Raw genomic sequence first — 23,266 nt, forward strand, 5'->3', positions numbered from 1 at the left:
AATATCCAGAATGAAAGAGGCTTAAATCCATTCTGAGCTCCTGTGCTCTGCACCTTACCCAGGGCTCTCAAGAGAGCATGGCAGGAGTAGAAGAGAGTATTATTTTATTTTTTAAAGCAGTGTGCAACTGAGATCTTACATTTTTGCCTGTACTGGTAAGAATAAATTCATTGAAAATACAATATGATTAAAAATTTAACCTGAGAATTGACGTAGTAGAGAAGTATATGCCCTCTCAAAATCCTGCAGAAACTGAATTGTGCAATTACAGAATGCAGTGTTTAATTCTCTTGCTGGAGAAAGAGTAGACTTGAAAATCTTTTAGAAGGAAATGAAAAACTCACTGAAAGAATATGTTCTTTATTTTTTTTTTAAATGCAGGCATAGATATGATTATCACTGTAGATATCACTGCCATGAATCAGATTTTGAGAGACCAAAAGGTTACCATCACCCACATGGTTTTTTTGAGGAAGATGATTCACAGATCTGTTATGATACAAAAAGATCTCCTAGGAGACGGCTGCTACCTCCAACACCACCACGTAAGTACATTAAGGACAATTGCTTTGCAAATCTGAAATAATTCAAATGCATTCTGACTGATTCCAGTTTAAGAAGGATTTTTTTTTTAAACTTAGATTTTAAGCATCTTATTTCAGATTGATATTGGTACTTTATTCTGCTGTCTCAGGAACAGTGCTTAAAATTCTGTGTTTCTTCTGAGGGAGAACTTGTAGATAGAATTAGCATTGTCAACAGATGTTTTTTCCTGATTCTTTGATTTTCATTTCTTCTCTTATATCTATCCCTTGGTTTTTCCTTATCTCAAGAACAATATTGCTTTATATGCATTTCTACAAGATGTCATGGTTCTTATCTTGCAATCCTGTCTTGGTATGTTCCAGGCCATACTGCAGAGATTAGCAGTGCTAATCCTCTGATGAAACTAGGCACAGACTCAGAATTCTTGGGTTTGGTCTTTGACCTCTGAGTCCAAAAACAACCTCATTTTAAGGCTTTTTCTTGTCTCAGAGATTATCAAGTGTATTGAGATAATTTTATATCTGAGCTGCAGTCTCAGGCTGTTTAAAGCTACAGAAAGCTGTGGTAAAAGGCAGCAGCAAAATATATTTTTATATAATAAAGGTAGCATTCTCCAGCAATACTGCCAGCACTGGATCTACACTTTAGGCACTCATCTCCTTATAAGACTGGCAATGCTCTCTGCTTTTTGGCTTTCTGTCCTCAGGGGGTAAGGGGCAGAATGAGTCTTGCACCACAGAGAGTGAATAACTCAGCTGAACAATAGTGAAGGGTACAAAAAGCTGTTGTCTGTCTTTCAGTAGCAGAAGGGAAACACATCAGATGAAGGAGAGACTTGAAAGGAGGCCCCTGTACATCTTTCTAAAGCCTCTCTGATAGCAGAGGAATTTTAAGCCAAAGTTGCTTTGTATATCCACTCCACAGATTGCAGGAGAAAAAATTTCATATAAAAGTTGTCCTGGGTCTGCCCATGAAAATGTTTTGAGTGGAGGGTTAAAGGTTTCCTCTAACTGCAGTCTTAGAGATAAAGTTTTAATGACAGTGTTTGGCATTTATTTAGAGGAAATTATACTTTTTATCTCATCTACAGGAAACTAGATTAAGGTACTAGATAAGATTATTTGATATCCTAGGATAAGAGGACATAGTTCTGATCAAAGTTGCAAAGGGTAATTTAGGAAGTCCTTGACTTTCACCAATGTAATGTCATAAGAGCAATCCGTGTCAGACCTCCTGTCATACCCATTTATTTTATATTCAGGAAAAGAGTTGAGAGATTTTAGTGGCTCAGTATCTGAGCAGATTTTAAAAGAATCTCAAATCTCTTATTTGTAAGTAGTGTATGGGCTGTTTGGCCTGGGAATGAAGCCTTGATTGTCACACATGAATAAAGAAAAAAGCAAAAAAAAAAAAAAAGGACATGCAACATTGCACTAAACAGTTCCTGCTAGCATCTGATTCACTCCAAGTGAACATAGCATCCAGTGCCTTGGCTGAGTACTGCTGTCAGTAAATTGAGCTCTGTGTCAAGCTTTCTGGATGCTTCCATACCAAACTCATCTCCACAGTGTTTGAGCAGCTTCCAGAAGTGCACTGAGGAATGACTGAGATTTTCCTTCAGCCTGTTCTTGGCAGAGAAGCACGTGCAAAGAAGTGCCTTGTTTTGGATGAAGGGACTTTTTGGGTCACTTATATATTTTGGTACTGGCACATTTAGGATTAGGAGCTAAGGCTCACATCCCTGTATTTGGATTTGCCATAGAGACAAGGGAGAGAGACAAAGTTTGCTTTAGTTGGACAGAATGACCTCGTGAAGGCGCCTGTTTTAGTTCAGTGGCTCTTTGTTAATATCCAGCCTGAAGTGTCTGATGATAAGTGTGTGGTGCCATAACTCCATGGCACTTAACTTGGTACAGCCAGGTTCTCTTCAGTGTCCCACTCCAGTGCTTGCAGCTGTGAGGGTGGATCTGGATTCCAGCTGCAGTTTAGCACTGAAGCTGGCACAGAGGAATGATACCCACATGCTCCCATTATTCTGGAGGCTTTCAACAAGGTCAGCTGAAACATCTCCACATCAGCCAAACATCTTGATTCAGTTCAGATTTCCACATTTTCCTTTCTGCACATAACAGCAGAGACTGTAGATGATTGCTGTCCTAAGCAACAGAATAAACACAAGGAATTGACAACGTGAGTTGACTTGGATATAGTTTTATATATTGCATATTGCTTCCAAGGAACAGGAGATTTCATATTTCCTATGGGAAATCTGGTTTATTAGAATCAAGAGCTTGAAGCCATGGGGAGGAAAGAAGAAAGTCACAGCAGATTATGGCAAAACTCTGCAGCTGGGAGTCTGAGCCAATCAGCTGCATCAGAGAAGCTTGTTTGCTGAAACAGCTGCTTCCAGTTCTGTCATGTTAGGTTGCTTTTGTGATTTCCACCTTGGACTGCTTTTCCTTATTTGGTTAATCTGTCCTTTATCTTGTAACTCACCACTTGCTTCTATTAGCACAACTTGTTTCTTACTGGAGGATCTGTTTTAATTTGTATCGTAGCTCACTCATCCTGGAATTCTGGAAATGATAGACTTTGAGGAAAAATGCTTTGTTTTTCTAATGAGTTATGGTTTCCCTGTAGCACACAGACGATCTTCCTTTAACTTCGAATGCCTCCGCCGACAAAGTAGCCAGGACGACATCCCGCTCTCTCCTAATTTCCACCATCGCACGGCTTTGCCACTTCACTTAATGCAGCAGCAGGTAAAGTCAAACTCTCCCTCATCCCACAGTGGATTACATCTTTCCAGCCTCTGCATTGCACTCCTGACCTTCAGTGGTGTTTGCAGCAGCACTGGGGTATTCATTTGCAGCAGCACTGGGGTATTCATTGTTAGACCCAAGTCATCTGAAACATTGACCTTGTACAAAGCACAGAGTGAGCAGCCTGCCCCTTGGACTCTGAGTGTTCACAAAGAGTCACCGTGCCCTAAATTTTGACCAGGACTGCATAATACAGCAGCTGTCTGTTAATGTTTGCCTATCTCAACTCCATTCATGACAATTTGCAAGCACAACTCAGACATCTTCTGAGGCTCAGTGACCAGCTTGGAAAATGCTGACAGCTTCCTATCCGGTCCTGGACAGAAGGAATGTTTCTATATTTTGTTTTCTTTAATTAATTAATTAATTGATTTTTATTTATATATTTAATATATCAATATATTCAAAAAGATTTTGTGATATGAGTAAAATGGAAAAAATACCATTTTGTTGATTCAATTTACCAATTTCAGTCCTGTTCGTCTATTGCACATCAGAAAATGTTAACTTTGCATGGCTGCTGCCTGAGAAATTGGTTTGAGCTCGCTGCTGAAGTGAGAAGTGAGTATGACCGAGCATTTGAAATCACTAATTTCCAAAACGCTTCCCTTTGCCAGGTGATGGCTGTGGCAGGTCTGGATTCCAGCAAAGCCCACAAACACTCACCGAGCCGCTCCACGCGCTCCTGGGCCACCCCGCCCGCCACCCCTCCCAACAGGGAGCGTTCCCCCTATTACACCCCTCTGATCCAGGTGGACAGGGCTGACTCCACCGAGCACATGAACGGCAGCCTGCCCTCCCTGCACAGGAGCTCCTGGTACACGGATGACCCCGACATCTCCTACAGGACCTTCACCCCGGCCAGCCTGACCGTGCCCAACGACCTGCGGCACAAGCACAGCGACAAGCAGCGCAGCGCCGACAGCCTGGTGGAGGCGGTGAGTGCCCCTCCGGGCAGCTTTGGGTTAACTCTTCAAAGCACAGAGTTAGCTGTGATGCCTCAGGGTATAGCTTTTATGTTTTTTAGATTCTGTACTGCTTTAGTGCGTGGGTCTGAGCTTCATATTAGGAGATAGTCAGCTCTCTTCACAGAGTAGGGAGACAAAACAGTTCCTTCTCTAGCTGGGGACCAAGGACAACTGGCCCATATCTCAGGCCCAAGAGCATAGACAACATGGTCTGAAGAGAGAAAACAAGAAGGATGGGACTTCATAAGCTAAATCTATAATCAGATAATTAACTCCAATATTCTAATGGACCAAAACTTATAAAAGTGAGAGACCTTATGGCCAGTCGTCCATTTCGTGACCATTTTTGGTTCATCTTGGGTGTAGCCCTTGATGGGCTCTGGTGTTGCCCAAGGTGGATCCGTTGCAGCCTTCTAATAAATACCTACTTTATTCTATAGCTCCATCTTGTCTCTGTTCTAAGTCTGCCTTCACAAGGCATCAAGTTCACATCAGCTCTCTGAAAATGGATTTTTAGTTTTATAGCCACAAACTGGTTTTAGGTAAAGAGGGGACTCATTACCTAAAACTCATAACTGTCATGTAATAAAGGATTTCTACTGAATCCAGATCTTCACATTAGTGAGAGATTAATCAGAGAACTAAAGATACTTAAGAATTTTGAAATTTAAGTTTTTTAGATGAGCATCAGTTCTGAAGTGTCCTTCCACAAATGGCAATAAGGAAGAGATGATGTATATGCCTGTTCTCTCTGTTGTTTCTATAGAAATAAATCCCCATTTTTTCAGTAATCTGAATAAAAGATCAAAAACTCTATGAATCAGTGTATTAAATGCAGAGAGGAGAATAACAACTGCAAGGATTGATTTGTAGGTGTACTAAAGAATGCTAAGAATTCCCTTTTATATTAAAAAAGATTTGAAGTTAAAGTGTGTGAAGCGTTTCTTAATTAATGTTGTAGCTTCCATCCATCACTTCCTTTCCATTATAATTTATACAACACATTTTGTTAGGCTTTTGCCAATGGGAATTCAACATCTTTTTTCCATGTACTCTAAAGTACCAAGAACTTATAAAATTCTGCATTGGTCTAACTGCAGCATCTGAGATGTATTAGCTGTTGTCTTTAGTGTATCAGCCTGCTGATTGATGTTCAGCAAAGATTACTGCCAGATCTCTAAGGAGAAGTGCCAGATGTACAACAGCACCACTTACATTATAGCACATCATGGTGTTCTTCGGAGACTTTTCATTGTGATCTAATTGTTATTTACCTGTACAGTTTGGCTGCGGGTTGCTCCAGTGATTCAGCATGGGGTTTCTGGTGCTTTCATCAATGAGCAATGCTATGATCTGTCTGTTGTTCTGTAATTCCACTGAAATTCTCACTCTCTCCCCTCCCTCTGCCAGGTACTTATATCTGAAGGCCTAGGAAGGTATGCAAAGGACCCTAAATTTGTTTCGGCTACAAAACACGAGATTGCTGACGCCTGTGACATGACTATAGATGAGATGGAGAGTGCAGCAAGTAACCTCCTCAATGGGAATATCAGCAATGGGACCAACGGGGATATGTTTCCAATTTTAAGCAGACAAGATTATGAACTTCAAGATTTTGGTCCTGGCTACAGCGACGAAGAGCCGGAAACGGGACGATACGAAGAAGACTTAGCTGATGAAATGATATGCATTACAAGCTTATAGTATTTAGCAAGGGAAATGTTCTAATCACAGAAAAAGTGCCTCCTAGTTTCAAGACGCTAGGCACTAGCTGGAGTGAATAACCAACCCAAGTTTTGTGTGAGTGATGTCGCACCTCAAGGAAGCCATAACTAATAAATTTATTATCTCCAGGTTGCCGAAACGTGAACAGAGCTGCAGTAGGTCAAGTCTCCTCCCACGGAATCTTCAGTTCCTCTGTAGGAATGAGGTTCTTTTGAAACCAAGCAGATTGTGACAATCAGTTTTTTGAGGGCTAGAGCAGGATTCTGAGGTGTAATATCTTGCCTGTCTTTCAACCTTGTGCTGCTGTCCTTCCTAGTAGAGCAGGATTTTGTCGGTGACAATGTGTCTATAGGGCTGGCACAGGATTGTGTGGGAAACAGCAACATGAGATGAGTGATGACAACCAGTAATGTCATTACCTCAGTGCTCAAAGCATATCAGCTACCCATTGCATATCCATTCTAACATTGTTTTCAAACTTGCCTCCTGATTTCTTTTCTTAATGCTCTTCTAAAATACAATTTGTCATGCTCTACCTGTTAGAGATCGTTGGAAAAAGAAGTTATATAAAGAATAATCATCATATGTAACACCAGTTTACATAGGAAAATATCATTCAGATGGTCTGTTTTATGACTATCATGTTAAGGGCAAAATATACTGGAATAATTGCATTCTTACTAATGCACTTGCAACCAGGTTATAGTAGAATTAGATAAGATAGTTTGCTAAAAATTATATAGTAGAAAATATTGTAAATTAATTGTAATATACAATGATTTGTATTTGTAAAGAGATGTTCTATATTTTGTAATTATTGTACCGTAATTGAACTGCAGCAATATTTATGGACCCTAATTATTGTAACTCTCCACAGAATTCTAGATAGAAGTATTTTTACTTGGAATATATAGATCTATAGCATAAATATTTAAATAGAGCCACCTCTCAGTGTAAATCTCTTTTTGGGATAAAGTGTCAAGTGTGAACTTGGCAACAGATCAGATTTTTTAAAAATAATTAAGTCAAAAGAATCTCTCTGCAAAAGGGATGCACCACTGACTACTCAGTCTTATACTTGGAAAGGTTAAAAATTTAAAGTAATTTCCTTTTTTTTTTTTTTTTTTTTGACTGAAAAGTAAGCTCTAATTTTATTTTTGTAATAACCCCACACAAAAAACCCCAAACCTTGGCAAGTTCATGCCAAGGTGTTCCTGGTCAGAAAATTGGTTTTGACAAAGTGTAATACCTACATACCCTAAATTGACACAGAAAATATCTGAGGCAGAAAATACTTCACAGGTAAATGAAAATGCTTTACTTCAGTACTACTTTCTCTGCTTGGAAAGAGAAGAAATCTGATAGTATGATTCTACACAGAACCAAAAACCTTGATTAAAAAAATATATTATTTTATTGCCTCTACCTTTCTGTTGTTCAACGTGTACTATTTCAAAGATTTATTTTTATGCAATCAAGAGAGGGCTTCGATATTGTTCACAATGCAGTAAAACCCTGAAATGTCTTTGAGGCTGAAATGACCTTGGAGGATAATTAAAACACCCTGAAAGCTACTGTCTATTTTGTTAGCACTGGATAACAATGACTTGTTCTAACAAGTTATCTTATCAGGTTTTACCTGTAGTTCCTATGCTAGATAGCAATCCAGTTCACATTTTTACAAATGTGATGTTTAAAACATGTCAATAAACATTTTGTACATAATGACAGTTTCCTATGAATAGCTTACAGACTTCCTCTGAAATCGTTCTTATTTCAAATGCCAGGATAAGAACTTAAAGGTTTGTAAATTATTTCTTGACCTACATCATTTTGTATTAAAACAAATGCAAAATGTTCTTCAAAATAAAACTGTGTAATAATTTTATTATACCTGGGAGTCCTTTTACTAATATTTTTTCACCAAGAAGTTCCAAAGGTTAAATTCAATTTGCAATGTTATAAGAACAGGAGGGAATGTGTGGAATAGGGTATCAGTCTGCAGTGTCACATCATGCAAGTCTTTTATGAATGCTTGCTGGTAACCACAAATAAATAAAACAGAGTATTCATGTGCAAAAGGGATTACTACTCCTCCAGAGACAGACCTATGGAAATTATTAGGAACATTTGACTAAAATAACCTGAAACATCAAAATAAATTTCCATGCTGTCTTGGGAAGCTCTTGGGAAGGTTACCCAGCAATACTCACTTTGTTACTCTTTCTCAGCTCACAGAAACAAAATCTGGGAGGCCAAAATGGAGCTGTCCCTGTGAAGTAACAATGAGTAGACTTTACCTACTGTGGTAAAGCCACTTCTGACAACCACCTTCAAGGCAATTGATGTTAAACTTTTTTTAAAAAAAGGAGAAAAAAAAATATCAGAATTGTATTTTGTCCAGCATGGACATTTGATAGCACATCAGGTTTGGCAGATTGAGCAGAGTGACAGGATTTTTAATTAGTGATTTCTCCAAAGAGACAGAAAACAATATGCTGACCTCACTGTGTTTTCATGCTCTTTGTCCTCAGCCTTTAATAGTGTGATGAGAGACTCTTTAAGGCAGATAAGAAATTTTATGAGAGAGCTGTTTGCAAAAATAAACAATTAAGGAAATTTAGTTGCAGACCATATTCTATGTAGTTATTGGCTTAGGGGAGAACATTTCTATAAGATTCAAAGAATACTTGTTTGGTTTTACTACAGAAATACTTGGTAACAAGTAATCAATATATGCATAATTACATGGTAATTGGCACCCTTAAAATACTACCAATCATAGTAATTAGTACCAAAAACCTAGAAGTTCTCTCAACCATTAAATCATCATTTATGAGACTCCAAATTTGTTTATATATGTATTTAATGAGAGGATATACTAGTAAATAATTAAACACTGGTAAGTATTCTACAGTGACGTAAATTCACTGAAAAAGTGAATCTATAACATATATTCATATTTGAACAGTGTCTTTTTCTGGAGCTTGGCTGACAGAAGAATTGAAACTAAAAATTGTAATAATGTAATAAGATATGCTTGTGTTCTCCCTCTTCATTTTAACTATAATATAAAAAGTATTTAATTACTTTTTATTATTATTTAATGATGTAAGATATATCTATATTTTCTATAATTTAATATATTTATGCTTTTGTTATTCCTCAAAATCCATTTTTACATTTATTTTATAGAAAATGCATATTCCAAGCTCACTTTTCCAAGGTTCCTGTCACTGCCTAATTTGGTTGTAGACTAACTGACAGTGGGCACTTGGCAAGGACTTTAAGGTTGTGGTGTACAAAATCTTACATCAATTGAATACAATGCAATTTTACAAAAACTGCTATATTGTGCTGCTTTTAAAAGCACTTCTCATCCTGAAACAACTTGAGCTGAAATGGGTGTACAAAAGAAATGGTTTTGGTCACTTTTCTTTCTTAATCTCATTGTCCCCAGCCAGAGACCTCCAACTGCCTGGAGCATCTGCAGCAAGCCATTTCCAAGGAGATGCTGGTGTTCTCTCTTGCAGTATCATTGCTGGTCCAAGGCATGCTGGCAGGTCTAGTAATTCTTGAATTAAACAGCTTTTACAGTTAACTGGTATTGAGCACATAATATATTATCTGCATATTTATAGAATTTATATCTGGGTAGAATTGGGAATAATCACATTGTATTGTTTTGTTAACTAGGTTTAACTGTGGAAGTACAACCTGTGTTCTGCAGTCCAGTAAGGTGTAAAAGATGGTTAATTGTAGCTGTGAGACTGCCAGTGCTCCACAGGATATGTCAGAATAACCCAGACCTGTTCTAAGAGCCCTTTAGCAGACTTGACTCTGCTGGAAGTCAGAACAATTTTTAACAAGAATTCAATATCAGCAGCCAGGTACAACAGAGGACAAATTAATGGTAAATTGGTGCTACTTAAAGATTTCCCCAGGGCAAAAACCCTTCAGCACTGCATCACAGGAATCTCATGAGGGAGCCTCAGTGTTCTACAGCAGTGAGGCTGGAATTAGTAAAGCAGCTGCAGCTCACAGCAGTGATGTTTAAGTGTTTAGAAGGAGAGGAATCTGCAAGATGTCTGTGGATGGGTAGAACTGCAAGAAAAGATTATGTTTCAGAAGAAGTGCCTGATTATCTGATTTCTCAGTGCAGCAATGAGTATAAGTCACATGGATCCCTAACCTTGCTATTTACTCCTTGTTTTAGAGCTTGGCATAACAGCAGAGAGGTCTGTGCATGTTCAGTGGTGAGTTGTGTAAGCCAGTGGCTAGTTAATCCTCTGCAGTTGCATAATAACAATTCCCGTCTTGCATGCCTGGAGTGGAAATCCACATTGTAAATCTGCAAATGCAGGAATTTCAGTGTCTCATCTTGCCAAACTGCCTCCCTTCTCAGCTGCACAGAACTGTGGTAAGTTTCACCAGTATATATAACTTAAAATATCCTGATTGTATTCCAAATGACACTAGAACTTACTGAATACCCTTAAAGAAAAATCTCACAAGCATAAGTGCTGAGAAAGAATTATTTGCCATGAGGAGGTACATAATACACAGCCCATGCTTTTCTCAAACAGTTCACCAGAGGAATTGTCTCCTTACCTCAGCTAATCAATCACCTGAGATGTGAAATGTTCCTCCCCTCATTTCAAAAGACTGCATCCCATACATAGAAAGGGTTTACCTGTCTCTCTTTGGAGCAGTTCACTGCTGTTGTCTTCCATCTTCAGTGGGTTTGTTTGTGTTTATGCAGATGCTCTAAGGAATTAAGTCCTTTCCTTCAGCAGAGCTTCCAGTCAGTGCCTTACAGAGAGCAGCACCAGGTACAAGTATCTGCCTTAAACATCTGCAGTTGTCCCTCCAGCCAACATCTGAGTCAGCAAGGTTTTCTACAGTCTGTTAAAATTGCGTAAAATTCCAATTTTTTGCTGAAAAGATGTTTGTTCCCTTTGCCACAAGTTCTGAGCAATCTTAGGCTACAGAAGATTTTACTTTATGATATGACATCTGGTTAGTCAGAAGTTACTTTGGAATACTTAATAAATACAAATTAATCAATGGAATAAATTTGCTTCAGTGAGTTCAGTTTCTTTAGGTTTTTTTTAATCAGTACCTGAAAGTTAGTTCGACACCAAAAACAGCCATGAAAACTCAAGTATCTTAACTTACACATCTGAAAATTAAAAAATCATAGATTTAAGTCCTAACTAGAATATAGCACTGGTTCACTGAATAAGATATTTGCCTTCTAGTTAAAAAAGACCTCTTCCCATATCATCAATATCTGACCTTATCTGAGTAACATTTCATTTTCAATATAGTTCGGTTGTAATTTTTCTAAATAAAATTTGAGTGATAGCAAGGCACCATTCAGAATATTTACTGATAAATATCTTTTGCAATCATCTGAGCAAAGAACAATCACTTTAAGGATGTTATACAAAATGCAGATCTCTTACTGCTAGGGTGGTAAAACTACATCAGCTTAAATTGTGAGCAGAATTCTACTAAGCACTTCGTGGGGAAAAAAAAAAGGCAAAACAAAACAAAGAGGAGCATCAATTTTCCAGTAGATTTTTATAAATTTCAACTCCAGTTCTGCATTTTTAGAAAAATAAGTTCTGATAAATACACTGTATGTCTTCTCCACGAATGCTCTACAGTTAGAGGCTGCTGAGCTTAGTGAAATCTAACTTTGAGTGGGATTTGTAAATAATGCATTCCTTTCATAAAGGAAATGTTTGTCATATTTGACAACTGAGCACATGTAGGTTCCTCCCTTTCCTATGAATTCTGATACAAACTAATTCAGCTCTTGAATTTGAAATTGCATAAGTGCTTACATTTGCTTGACCATTCTCTGCAGGATGTGGTGATTACTGATTATCTGTTTTCCTGGGTAAAATCCTCAGAGCAGTAAAAATTCTTCAAATAACATCATCATTTTCAAAACAACCCACATTAATCTCTTCCATTCCTCATGCAGTCACATGGTATTTCTGGCTGATGTGTACAACCATCTTGTCATTTAGAAACAGCTTCTCTTCAACAGAAAAGTTGAATTTACCACTAAAGGTCATATTTAACTAAATTTGTGATTCTTGGAGTGTTCTGCACAGGGCCAGGAGTTGGGTTTAATGATCCTGATTGGTGCCATGAAACCCAGCATATTCTATGATTCTAAAAAAGGAACTTAAGCCAGCTGATTAAAAAAACAGTAGGTAGTCTAATACCAAAAAAAAAGGATTCAAATTAATAGTTATCAATAGGAAATGTTGTTTTGCATGATATTTATCACGTTGGCATATCCAGTATGAGATACCAACATGTGGATGAAAGCCTAAAGAGCAAATGATATGAAAGGATGAGAATATTTATCTCTGTGTTTCCAAGGTCTTGGGCTTATATACAGGAACATTCTTCTCCTGAAGTGATGGGAGGCCCTTAATTATATCTGCAGCTTTCTCTGCTATCATGATAGTTGGGGCATTCAAGTTTCCAGTGACAACACTGGGCATTATTGAAGCATCAACTACTCTCAAGTTTTCAACACCAATGACTTTTGTTTGGGGATCCACTACAGCGGTGCTGTCTGAAGGCTGACCCATTTTACAGGTGCAGGAAGGATGATAAGCACTATCAGCCTTCTGCCTTATGAAAGCATCTATTTCTTTGTCAGACTGAACATGATCTCCTGGTTGAATTTCAGGCCCACGAAATTTTTCAAAAGCTTTCTGAGCAAAGATCTCTCTGGTCAACTTGACACACTGGCGGAATTCCCAAATATCTCTTTCTGTAGAGAGAGAAAATAAGAAAATTGTAAGTACACATTTAATTTACCAGTATACACAGAATGCAAAACAGAAAAAAGCAGCATTGTGGAAAAAAAAGCTGGAAGGGAAAGTCTCTCACTTTGCTGAAAGCCATGATAAAGCAGAATATTTTTTAAAGTCACAGATATTTATATCCACTGTGAACAAAACTGTTGCTTATATTGCACTATCCCAAAAGCAAAGATGTGAACTATGAAGAAATGCACTTTATCTTGCTTTCTAGGAAAGGAAAATAGTCTCAGCACAAACAAGCAAAAGAAATTAATTCCTTCACAAGCAGAGGTGGTGATGAAACAAACAGCAAGACACAGCAGATACTGAGAATTCTGACTTCATCCCCAACAGGAAATTCTTTCTAGCTTACCCAGTGTTTTGCACAATCACTTCTTTTCATACTAGTTGACTTTTATAAATGAGAAATAAGTAACAATGTACAATGCTGGTGCATTTCTGAACTGGTGTTGAGTATGTACAAATTCAGCTCCTGAAGCAAGCAGGAAATCAGGTGACAGGGCAGGGAGAGGCTGCAGTTACCTGTTGACAGGTAGTTGGGCTCAATGATGGGGTGCTCGTTTGGGTCTGAACTCTTCAGCTTCAGCCATCCCACACTTGTGCTCCTCATGGGTCCCACGTGGACCTGCAACACCCAACACAATCCTAACAGGTGTACTTCTAAATTCAACATGGCTGTTTTGGGGTTTTCTTTTTTGTAATCAGAGGGACTTTACAAATTCAACAAATGTAAACATTAACCAGAGATAGTGGAAAGTACTATTGAACATTCTTCCATTTAATATAATTTATTTTGTAAATATGTAATTCCATTGCAGGGAGCAAATATGCCTGTCACATCAATTCACAGCTGCTCTTTTCATTTAAAATACAACCATTCCAATTTAGTGGTATGAGAGCACTCTAACACAATCAGCAACTGGACCAAATTATTGAGTCTCAGGAGGAAGGAGATTAGTGAGGAAAAACATGTATATTCAGTGACAGTTCCCCAGAATTAGAAGTCAGATTTTGGATCAAGATGATAATCTAAAAAGGGGCTTGGATTTGTGCCAGTGAATAAATGAGTGTTTCTATAAATTTTCACTTAAACCTTTGTCTAAACTGCAGGGGAACAGTTTTGTTCCACTGAAAAATTGTGTCATAACCCACAGCACTAGGGCACTTCAGCAGAGTGAATACTTCATTCAATACTTCCCTTCTTTCCCAGAGATAAAAACTAACAGAATTTTAGTGCCAATGCCAAATATCAAGGCTGTGTTTTCTCCCCAGTGAAGGAGGTTAAGCAGTCCATTTCATATTAAACTGAACAGAACACAGTACTTTCCAGTATATAGCCAAATTATCAACATCTATAATGGAGCATAAACCTCCTTGCTAATGGCTACAAAGTCTTACTGGAAGATTCTCTTTGACTCACCTGGTAAGCTTCCATTGTGGAAGCAACCCGACCGTGGTCAATCACCTGGGAAGGGAGAAAGTGGAACTGAATGTCGGGGTGAGGAACCCCGGGTTCACTCCTGATGAAACCACCAGATTCCAGGTGGGCAGTGGCTCCCTCACCTAGGGAGTGTAAAGGAGGGAGAAGATGCCATTAAAATACCTCCAAAGAGCAACAAGTCCACCTGTTTTTAACCTGTAGATGCATTACCATGAATAATTAATTTGTGCAGCATCAGTTGTAAGGAATACAAATCCATTATGAACATCTTGTGGTTTAGGAATCACTTTCATCTGCTTTTTAATTCCTGGATAAATGTAAATATGCATAACTTTGGGAGTCCCACTGATCTGAGAATGGAATGTTACAGTTATCTCACTGTAACTGGCAGGCCAAGGCTCTGACTCCAGAAGCAGATTTGAATCCTAACAGGTTTGGAGGGAGCTGGCTGCACATCTTGATGTGCCTGCACTGCTCACTCTGTGATGTGCACTCCAGTTATCCCATCAGTCACATGGAACAGGCAGTGCCTGCCCTGAAGGGAAAGATGAAAGCCCTGCAATGTGCCTTATGTTATTTTCATTTCTGTTTAAAACTGTAAGTTAGCCCTCAATATTTACTTGCATGGTAAAAAGCCACATATACCCAGAATAAGTTGCCAAATAATAGCATAATTCAGCTAGTTATGCAGAGCTCAACTTTGGCCAAGCTATTTAGCTGCCATCAAGGATTATATTTACTGATTTTTTTTAAGCTGCAACTTATGACTGAGGTACTGTAAAATTCATAATCATAAAGAAAGTCAGTTCACATTTACTTGCAGGGCAAAAGGATTCTGATCAGAGCAACAAACAAAGTCTTTTGAGACAGTTATACAGAAATCAGTTCAACAACATATTTTTATTGACATCACATTGATTTAAAATAAATATTTCCTCCATCTTTTTTGCAATAGCTTTTCTTAGTAGCACTGATTTTTAAATCTAGAATTTTTATTTGCGTGAGATATAGAAATATTAATAACCTCCTTCATTACCTAAGCTATAAAAACTTTAAAATACTCTGTTACAGAAGAAATCATTCAAATCCATTTGCAAATTCCAGTTATTTCTCAGAGCATGAAGAGGATTATATACTAAGGCTCCCAGCCTATAAAACTCACAGATAAAAGGCTGTCATAATTCTAAATCAGTCTGTGGAAGAATGATTGCAGACTTTGCTTCATACCTGTAAATTTCCAAAGCCATTCGAGCCCGATCCTCACCATGTTCAGTGGCTTTTGTGCACTATATAGAGTTATAGGTTTGGTGCACTTTTGCTGGACATACACTTCTAAATGGTCTTGCAGGTTCTGGCCTACTCCTGCAGGGGGTAGAGAGAGGGGAGGGAGAAGAAAGTGAGAGGAAAAAAATGCTATTTCACACAGAAAGATTACCCACCATGCTTCAAGCAGAGAACATCTTAAGTGGGAACTAAACCAAGCTCTTACAAGAGCAGTGGTGACACAGACCAAGGTCATGAGCCACATCAGCCTTTTGCTCATGTCAGAATAAGGTTTTACATAAACATAACTAGAATGAAAATAGTTACATATATAACTAGAATAACAATACTAGTTACATGCATAACTGGAATGAAATAGAAAGTTAAATGGCAGGTATATCAGTCATTTCAAAATTGCCACTGCTTCTAAATACTGTGCTAACATCTTTAGCTTCAAGGAAAAGTTCATGTTATTTCTTCTGTATTTGAATATTTATGACAGTGGGAGTTTACACAATATGTAGTGAATCAAAACTAATTCAAAGCTCTTAATGACAAGTACGCTGCTTAATTATAAAAATATGCCTCCAGAAAGGCATTTTTCACTGTCAGATGTGGTGAAGAAAGAGTGGGAGTTTGTTGCTTAGTTCTAAAATCAATGCATGTTTCCACTGATTTGTATAAAATCAATAAATCTTTCCACATGTTTTCAACATGTGTTTCAGTCTACACAACTTGACATAAAGAAAACTCTGTTTCATGATTAATGTAATTTATTGGTCATTCAGTTGCATCCATAGGAAGAAGAAATAAAAAAAATTACCAGGAAGATGGCAAACAACAGGGATCCCCAGTTTTTTGAGATCATCTGCATTTCCAACTCCAGACAACATAAGCAGCTGGGGAGAATTTATGGCACCTCCACTTAAAATAACTTCCTTATTGGCAAAAACCTAAAAGGAAATGAGCACAAAAGCCCCAAGATTATAAAGCCTGAGACAAATGCTAGCAACATCAGGGGCTGCTGTTTGAATATGCTGTTCTGATCCAGATTAGACACCCTTCCCTCACATTTTCCTCATTTCAATGTATTCCTGTCTTGTCAGAATTTTCCGCAGAGAGAAGTAATCAAGCTTTTGCTTTGATCATTCCTGTATTTATTCCCATCTTTACAATCCATTCAAACTGAATGGCACAGAAATATTCAGCTCCTGTCCTTGCCAGGGGAATAGTACCGGTGGCACTCAGATCAGGCAGCTAAGCTGCTCTGCCATTTTCAGTAACCCTTTATAAATTAAAACTGGAACTCCCAAGGAAGATTTGGAATTCACAGACATGGTAGATCAAAAGTTCTTAAGAGTTTGTTTGTTTTTTTTTTTAAGCCAACCAAGGCTAAGGTTTGATTTCTTAGTTCATGGTAGTCCTCAAAAGCACCCCCCACCATTCACTAGAGCACTACTGATAAAATAGTAGCAGGCTTAGATTGAATTTTGTTTTGCTGACAGTCTTTTCATCACACGGTTTGGTCTGAGCCCTGAGCTGGTCATGACAGAGGCTGCTAAATTATTCCTCTGCCTTTGACCTGAAGTTTTAACAGATTAGTGTGGAATGCACATTAACTTGGAACCCCATCCTTTCTCCATGACACCTCAGCTGCAGAGAAAGATGGCAAAATGTTGCTACAGTAACATCCAAGTGTAATAATAATAAAAAGCATTTTCACAGTATTTATCCAATATGGCCAACAGATGGCCAGTGCTGTTACCTTTTATTTGCTACTGCCTTGCTCTGGGCTATCATTAGTATGTTAAAATTAATAGACACTGTGTCAGAGCCTGTTGAATCAATACTTAGAGCTGCATTTTGCATGTTATACAAACTTATTTAACTTATTTACATTTTCTATGCTACACACAGAACTGGTACCAGTTTGTTCAGAGCAGCATTCAAATGATGCTTGCTCAGTCTAAACCCCTGCAAAGTCAGCACTGCAGTTATTCCTAGCCCACAAAAAGTTTTTCATAATGTCTCAGCTAACATGCTAAGGGGGAAAAGTGACTGATACACTTTTGTTTGAGTTAGCCTATAATACATTAAAACATTTTCATCCTTTATATGAAATATGAAGTCTAAATATACTTTTCTACTTGATTCTGAACTTAAAAACTCCAGGAATGTTCAGTCTACCTTTCCTACTTTTACTGGAGTCCTGGGAGATCTCTAGGACTTCAGTGTTAGACAAATAACAAGTCACTGGCTGGTGAATACATTCTGAATAACTTTTGAATCAGGTTTGATGATCTTTTCATTTTGCTGATGACTGATGTAAAAGAGATTATATCTAAAATAGACTGTAAAAACAAAAACACTTTAATGTAGTCAATTGCTTCATCTTGATGGTCATAATGCAATAAAATTATTAGTTCTTCCATCCCAACACGTATCAAATTTTCCAGAAAGTAAAAGCAGATGCTGGGGTAGGGAGGGGAGAGGGAAAAGAAGGAAGGGAAATACTTTGAAGGTGTATTTTGTACAATACATGATAGAAGCATATTATTCACTACGTAGAATTCATGCATCTATTAGTATGTATGAAAGTTCATAGCAAGTGAAGAATTTTGCAATTAAATGGTCCAGTACTCAGAAAGTCTTTGATCGTGTGTAATTGGGTTTTCAAGACTTTCTTCAACAAAATTGAACTTGATAACGGCACAAGAACAGCAATTAGAGGTACTGTTTTCACAGAAATGTAATAGCTTATGAAATCAGTTAAAGCTTCTGCAACTTTTGTTTCATATTGGTAAAATTATTTGCAATCCACTTAGAAAGCAGCAGATTTGATCTGTGCTTTAGAAAATCAAAGAACAGATTATTTATACTGCATTTTAACTTCCAGCAGGTGCTCAGTCACAGAACTTGTCTGCTGAGTTTTATAAGGGTTACTGAACTCAAACCACCAAGATTTGTACTCAGATCTCTCTAGGATATTATGATTACACTTTTTAATTGTTTTATAGTCCTTTGTGACCAAATACGTTAGGTTATTAGCATACAAACCCCTTTTAGGCAATATCCTGGTTACAGATTAATCCATAATCAACTGTTAAGGGAAGTGAGGATGGTTTGGGTCTTACAGAGGTCAATGGATTGAAAGAGGCATAAAATGAACCCATTATCCAGAGTTTTGTAATAGCAATTCAAGCTTCCTTCCACACAATCACATTTTCAGCGGGAGTTGGACTGAAAGTAAGAAATATTCATTCCACAGCCAACCATAAGGCAAGATTTGTCATCTATCCCTTGAGCAATTCAGATTTCAGTATCTGGCCTTTACAGATTTTCCTCTGCCAGAATTGTTTTTCAGAAACATCCCCCTTGCAGCACTCTGGTCAATGTGCTGGGGCAGGGCACGGTTGCACCATAGGCTCCAGTCTTACACAACACTCTGTGGAACATCAAGTTATGGCTTGTCCCCTCAGCACTGGCAGATGGAAATGTAATGATGAAGTTAATCTCTAAATCAATACAACTGGAATATATAATTCACTGTAAAATAACTGACAAGACAACATAACCTCTAGGAAAGAGAACATTTTGTACAGTAAAGTGCCATTTTTAATAGACTTTTTTTTAAAAAAAGATATAATTTAGCTTTGATTCATACCTCTCATACTGAAAATCAAAAATCTCTTACCTTTTTCCTTTGCCCATTTTTCACATACTCAATACCAATGCATTTTGTTCCTTGGAACAAGATTTTTGTTACAAGTGTCTTCTCTGCAACTGAGAAATTTGGGCGTGATATGGCTGGGCGAAGATAAGCACTAGCTGTGCTCCATCTTTGACCTACAATGTATATTTACATTAAACATCAAAACAGTCATGCTCAGTATGCTTCAGATTTTGGCCAATAACCACCAGGATGCCTACAGAGGGAAAATCTTTAGAGATTATAGAGTTCAAAGCAAATGTGATTTGATACAATAATTAAAGATATTATTTTAACATAACAAATTTCACAATGACATAATTTAACTGTGAATCAGGGCTTTTCTACCAACGCAACTTGCAGTGAAGAACACAGTACATTGACAGCAAGCTGCCGAGAGATGAACAGGGTGTAAATACAGAGTGCCATAGCCGGGTAGCAACCTAAACACTCAGATGGCATTCAGTGCAGATTATATGTCCATATTTCGACATTATTTCTGGGTCAGAAACAGACATGACTCGAGGACCCCTTTCTGGTTTACCTTGGTGTATAGTCATGTCCATCCAGCCAAAGCCTTCCTGCTGGTAGCCATTCATGTCATCGGTGAAGGGATACCCGGCTTGCTGGGCCGCCTCCAGGAACGCCTGGTGGAGAGGATGGTTGGTTTTGCCTCTCGACACGTGCAGGGGGCCATTCCCACCTCTGTACCGGTCTGGCCCCAGCTCGTGTGTCTGGGCCTTCTTGAAATAGGGCAGGCAGTGCTCATAGTCCCAGCCCAGAGCCCCCTCCCGGCTCCAGCGGTTGTAATCCTCGGCGTGCCCGCGGATGTAGACCATGGCATTGAGGGAGGAGGAGCCGCCCCACACCCGGCCCCGCGGCCAGTACATCACCCGGCGGTCCATGTGCCTCTGCGGGGTGGTGTGGTAGTACCAGTTGTACTTCTCGTCGCAGAGGTTGTAGGTTAAGGCAGCAGGCATGTGGATCTTCCACATCAGCCTTGTGCTGCCCAGCAGGGTGTCCTTAGGGCCCGCTTCCAAAAGCAGCACGGTGCTGTGCGGGTCTTCTGTAAGCCTGTTGGCCAGCACACAGCCTGCTGATCCAGCCCCCACAATGATGTAGTTATAAGAGTTGGCCTTTTCAGAGCTCAGCTGGGATGATGCCCGTGAAACTTGGAATTGTTCATTGATGCCGAATGTGTTCTTTAACGTGTGTGCTCTAAACAGGCTTCCTGCTACTTTGCACATCACGGAACTGTGACATTTAAATCCTTTCATTAAATATGACATCTTTACTGATGGTCACTCTTGCAGAATTTCTGACAAAAATCCAGTGCTTTACCCTAGAAAAAAACCCAAAGATACTAATCAAAATGTAAGCATTACTACCTCTAAAATATCAGTCATTTTCAGGTGACATATATATATACTTTACCCATTTGCACTACCCAAAAGTTAACAAGAATGGCAACAAACAGGTAAATGTTTACTGTCTAATTATTCTTTAAGTGCAGTCTACGCAGCAGTCAAATGTACTACCCTATATTATATGTAGTCTGATCTTGATTTGCTTCTGGTTCCTAAGACAGATGAACATTTTCCAGTATTTGCCAAACCCAGAAGAGGTAGAAACTTTTGCATTCCTTGTAGACTCTCTCAATCCACCTCTAATAGGCAAGAATTTAAGAACAACAATAATTTGAAAAACTTTCCTTTGAGTCTGTGACAGTGATATCAGACAAGGCAATTCACAATGGAAATTATGAGTATGTTCACTGCACATTCTGCCAGAGAGTCTCCACAAAACAAATGTGTAAAAAACTCATTTCCAGCTATCCCTAAGGTGAAAACTGCTGGATTTGCATGTGTCTCCTAACACAGGGAAAGGCAAAATCTGTTCATCTCTGTCTTCCTACCTTGCTACTAAACCCAGATCCTGCAAGAGTACTCTGAGTACCGTTACAGTCTAATGCCACCAGTTCCTTAGGCTGAGAAGTTTTTTACTTTCAGAGAAGCCTGTGAGCCTTGGAAGTGTCAAGGTTTAGCTCTGTATTGCACTGGTTTGGGCACAGGGACTCAGTGCCAGATTTTCTGTGTGTCACAGGTACTGGCCAGCCTGAAGGGTATTCCCTGCTCCCTCCCCTGAACAATTATTGAAGTGGGGTGTTCTTGGACTGTAAATTATATTTCTCCCTGGCCCATGACTTCTGTCTAAGCTGTTGTCCTGTATTCTAGAGACAGCAACTTATCCAGAGTCCATTGCACTTATCTCTTCCAGCACTGCCCAGCTGAGAGAGATAAGCAAGAATTGTCCTGAAATACGTTGAATCCTCTGTAACAAAATTAGGTGTGAATTGCTGCTAAATGTTAAAAATTTTCCATGTACAATTACAGTTTTATACACTCTCATTTGCAAAAGTATGTTCCTTTACTCTTGGGGAAGAGATTGGAAGAAGCATAACTCTGACTTCTCTTAGGAAAACTTGTAATAAACTTGCCTGGGGCCGTACAAACCCCAAACCTTCTGAATGAACAACCAACCATGGATAACAATTTGTTATCTAAAGAAAAAAAGATGCTGGGGGTATGTCTGAGCCTAAAGTTCACACAGCTGATTCTCCTCATAGGGATAACCTGAAATTGTTCCCAGCTGAAGATGGGGATGCCTCAGGTTTTTTTTTTTTTTTGCAGGTGAAGTCTATTAAAGGATTCTTTCTTGAAGAAAAAGTTTATCAGCTTCTTGTGATGCAGCAGAGGTAAGGAGGTTTTTACTTGTTTTGGTTTTGCAATACCTGTGTTTAACCTGCAGAACTGGTGGACCACCAGTTCAGGACTTTGTTGATCCAGGAGCACCAAATTGGTGAGAGGGCTGATAGAATACAGGCCTGGGCCCTGATAATCTGGGAAAGATACTCTGTCCCAGTAGGGAACTATAGTCTTGTGGCCAACTCTCCTAAATGTTGCAGGAGTTTTCTTTGCATTTTGTTGTTGTTTTACTTCAAATGGAACAGGACTGGCAGAATAACACCTGAGGGAGTTTTTGTCTTGTAAAGAGAGCTGGGAGTGAAGTCAGTCAGCAGTGTCTGGGCCATAACAGTCAAGTGACTTTGGCAGTCAGTGTGTAGATGATTCACAAACCTCGGTGCTTTTGAGTTCTGAAGTGCAGAGGTCAAAAATTAAGTCAGTCTGATTAATATATATCTAGCACACATGGTTTGATTGAATGGATTAAAATACTAGTTTCAATGGAGTAAAATACTAGTTTCAATGCACAATTCTTCTTGCCATATTGATTCACATCCACTCTCTTCTTTCAGTGGTCCCTCTGCATGAGCACTATCCTACCCCATTTCTTCTAAACGGACCCTGAAACAAAAAGGAGAGTGCCTAAAACACAGTCCCTGCTTTGCTGACAGAGGAGAAACGAAAATATTCTCTCTGGCAGGGGGAAGTCACGACCCTCTCCCAGAGATGTCCACAGCACAGACACATAATGTAGTGGAGCAAGGGGGCTTTGTCAGGACGCTAACCAGCGTGTTACCACCGAATGCTGTCAGGCCTGACTGTGTAAAGGAGGAGGAAGAGCTCCTCAGGCTAGACCAGATCTTTTTGTTTGTTTGCTTTGTTTGTTTTGTTTGTTACACAGCCTGTTGCTGCAGGCTGTGTAACAGGTTTAAATGTATCTGCTGCACAATGTTTTGGACTAACTTTCCCTTCATTCCCGCTAGGGAGAAAGTTCATTCACTTTCAAAAACATGGTGATGAGTTTCATTTCCAGGGCTGAAAGCGTTCAAGCTGACTTACCTCGCCGCTTCCTCCTGTGTGCACAGGCGTGTCTGTGAGCTCCGGCGGGTCCGGGCTGCCCGCGACCCTGCTCTGGGGGCTTCCGGACCGGACCGGACCGGGACCGCGGCCGCTCCCGCCCGGCCGCCCGAGCAG

General features: G+C 39.1%; 2 protein-coding genes across 2 annotated transcripts in view; one reads left to right on the forward strand and one right to left on the reverse strand.

The window, feature by feature from the left end:
• Positions 1 to 6,040, forward strand: part of CACNA1D (calcium voltage-gated channel subunit alpha1 D) — a gene marked incomplete at both ends in the record, with an annotated part of 162,208 nt that extends 156,168 nt beyond the window's left edge. Inside the window, 4 exons of the mRNA XM_084214320.1 lie at positions 382 to 545; positions 3,187 to 3,308; positions 3,986 to 4,306; positions 5,747 to 6,040. Of these exons, the coding sequence (XP_084070446.1) occupies positions 382 to 545; positions 3,187 to 3,308; positions 3,986 to 4,306; positions 5,747 to 6,040 (901 nt within the window). The remainder of the gene's footprint in view (positions 1 to 381; positions 546 to 3,186; positions 3,309 to 3,985; positions 4,307 to 5,746) is intronic.
• A 6,404-nt stretch (positions 6,041 to 12,444) lies between these two features.
• On the reverse strand, positions 12,445 to 23,237 carry CHDH (choline dehydrogenase; the record flags this gene model as incomplete). Its single annotated transcript, XM_084214438.1, has 8 exons — positions 23,132 to 23,237; positions 19,873 to 20,670; positions 19,314 to 19,465; positions 16,443 to 16,572; positions 15,584 to 15,718; positions 14,336 to 14,478; positions 13,438 to 13,540; positions 12,445 to 12,863 (listed from the first exon to the last, which is right to left on the reverse strand). The coding sequence occupies exons 2-8, from the start codon at positions 20,615 to 20,617 to the stop codon at positions 12,445 to 12,447; spliced, it is 1,827 nt and encodes a 608-aa protein (XP_084070564.1). The 5' UTR covers positions 20,618 to 20,670; positions 23,132 to 23,237.
• Positions 23,238 to 23,266: the final 29 nt, after the last annotated feature.

The sequence above is a fragment of the Fringilla coelebs genome, assembly GCF_963513975.1.
Source record: "Fringilla coelebs genome assembly, chromosome: 13".
Taxonomy (NCBI): domain Eukaryota; kingdom Metazoa; phylum Chordata; class Aves; order Passeriformes; family Fringillidae; genus Fringilla; species Fringilla coelebs.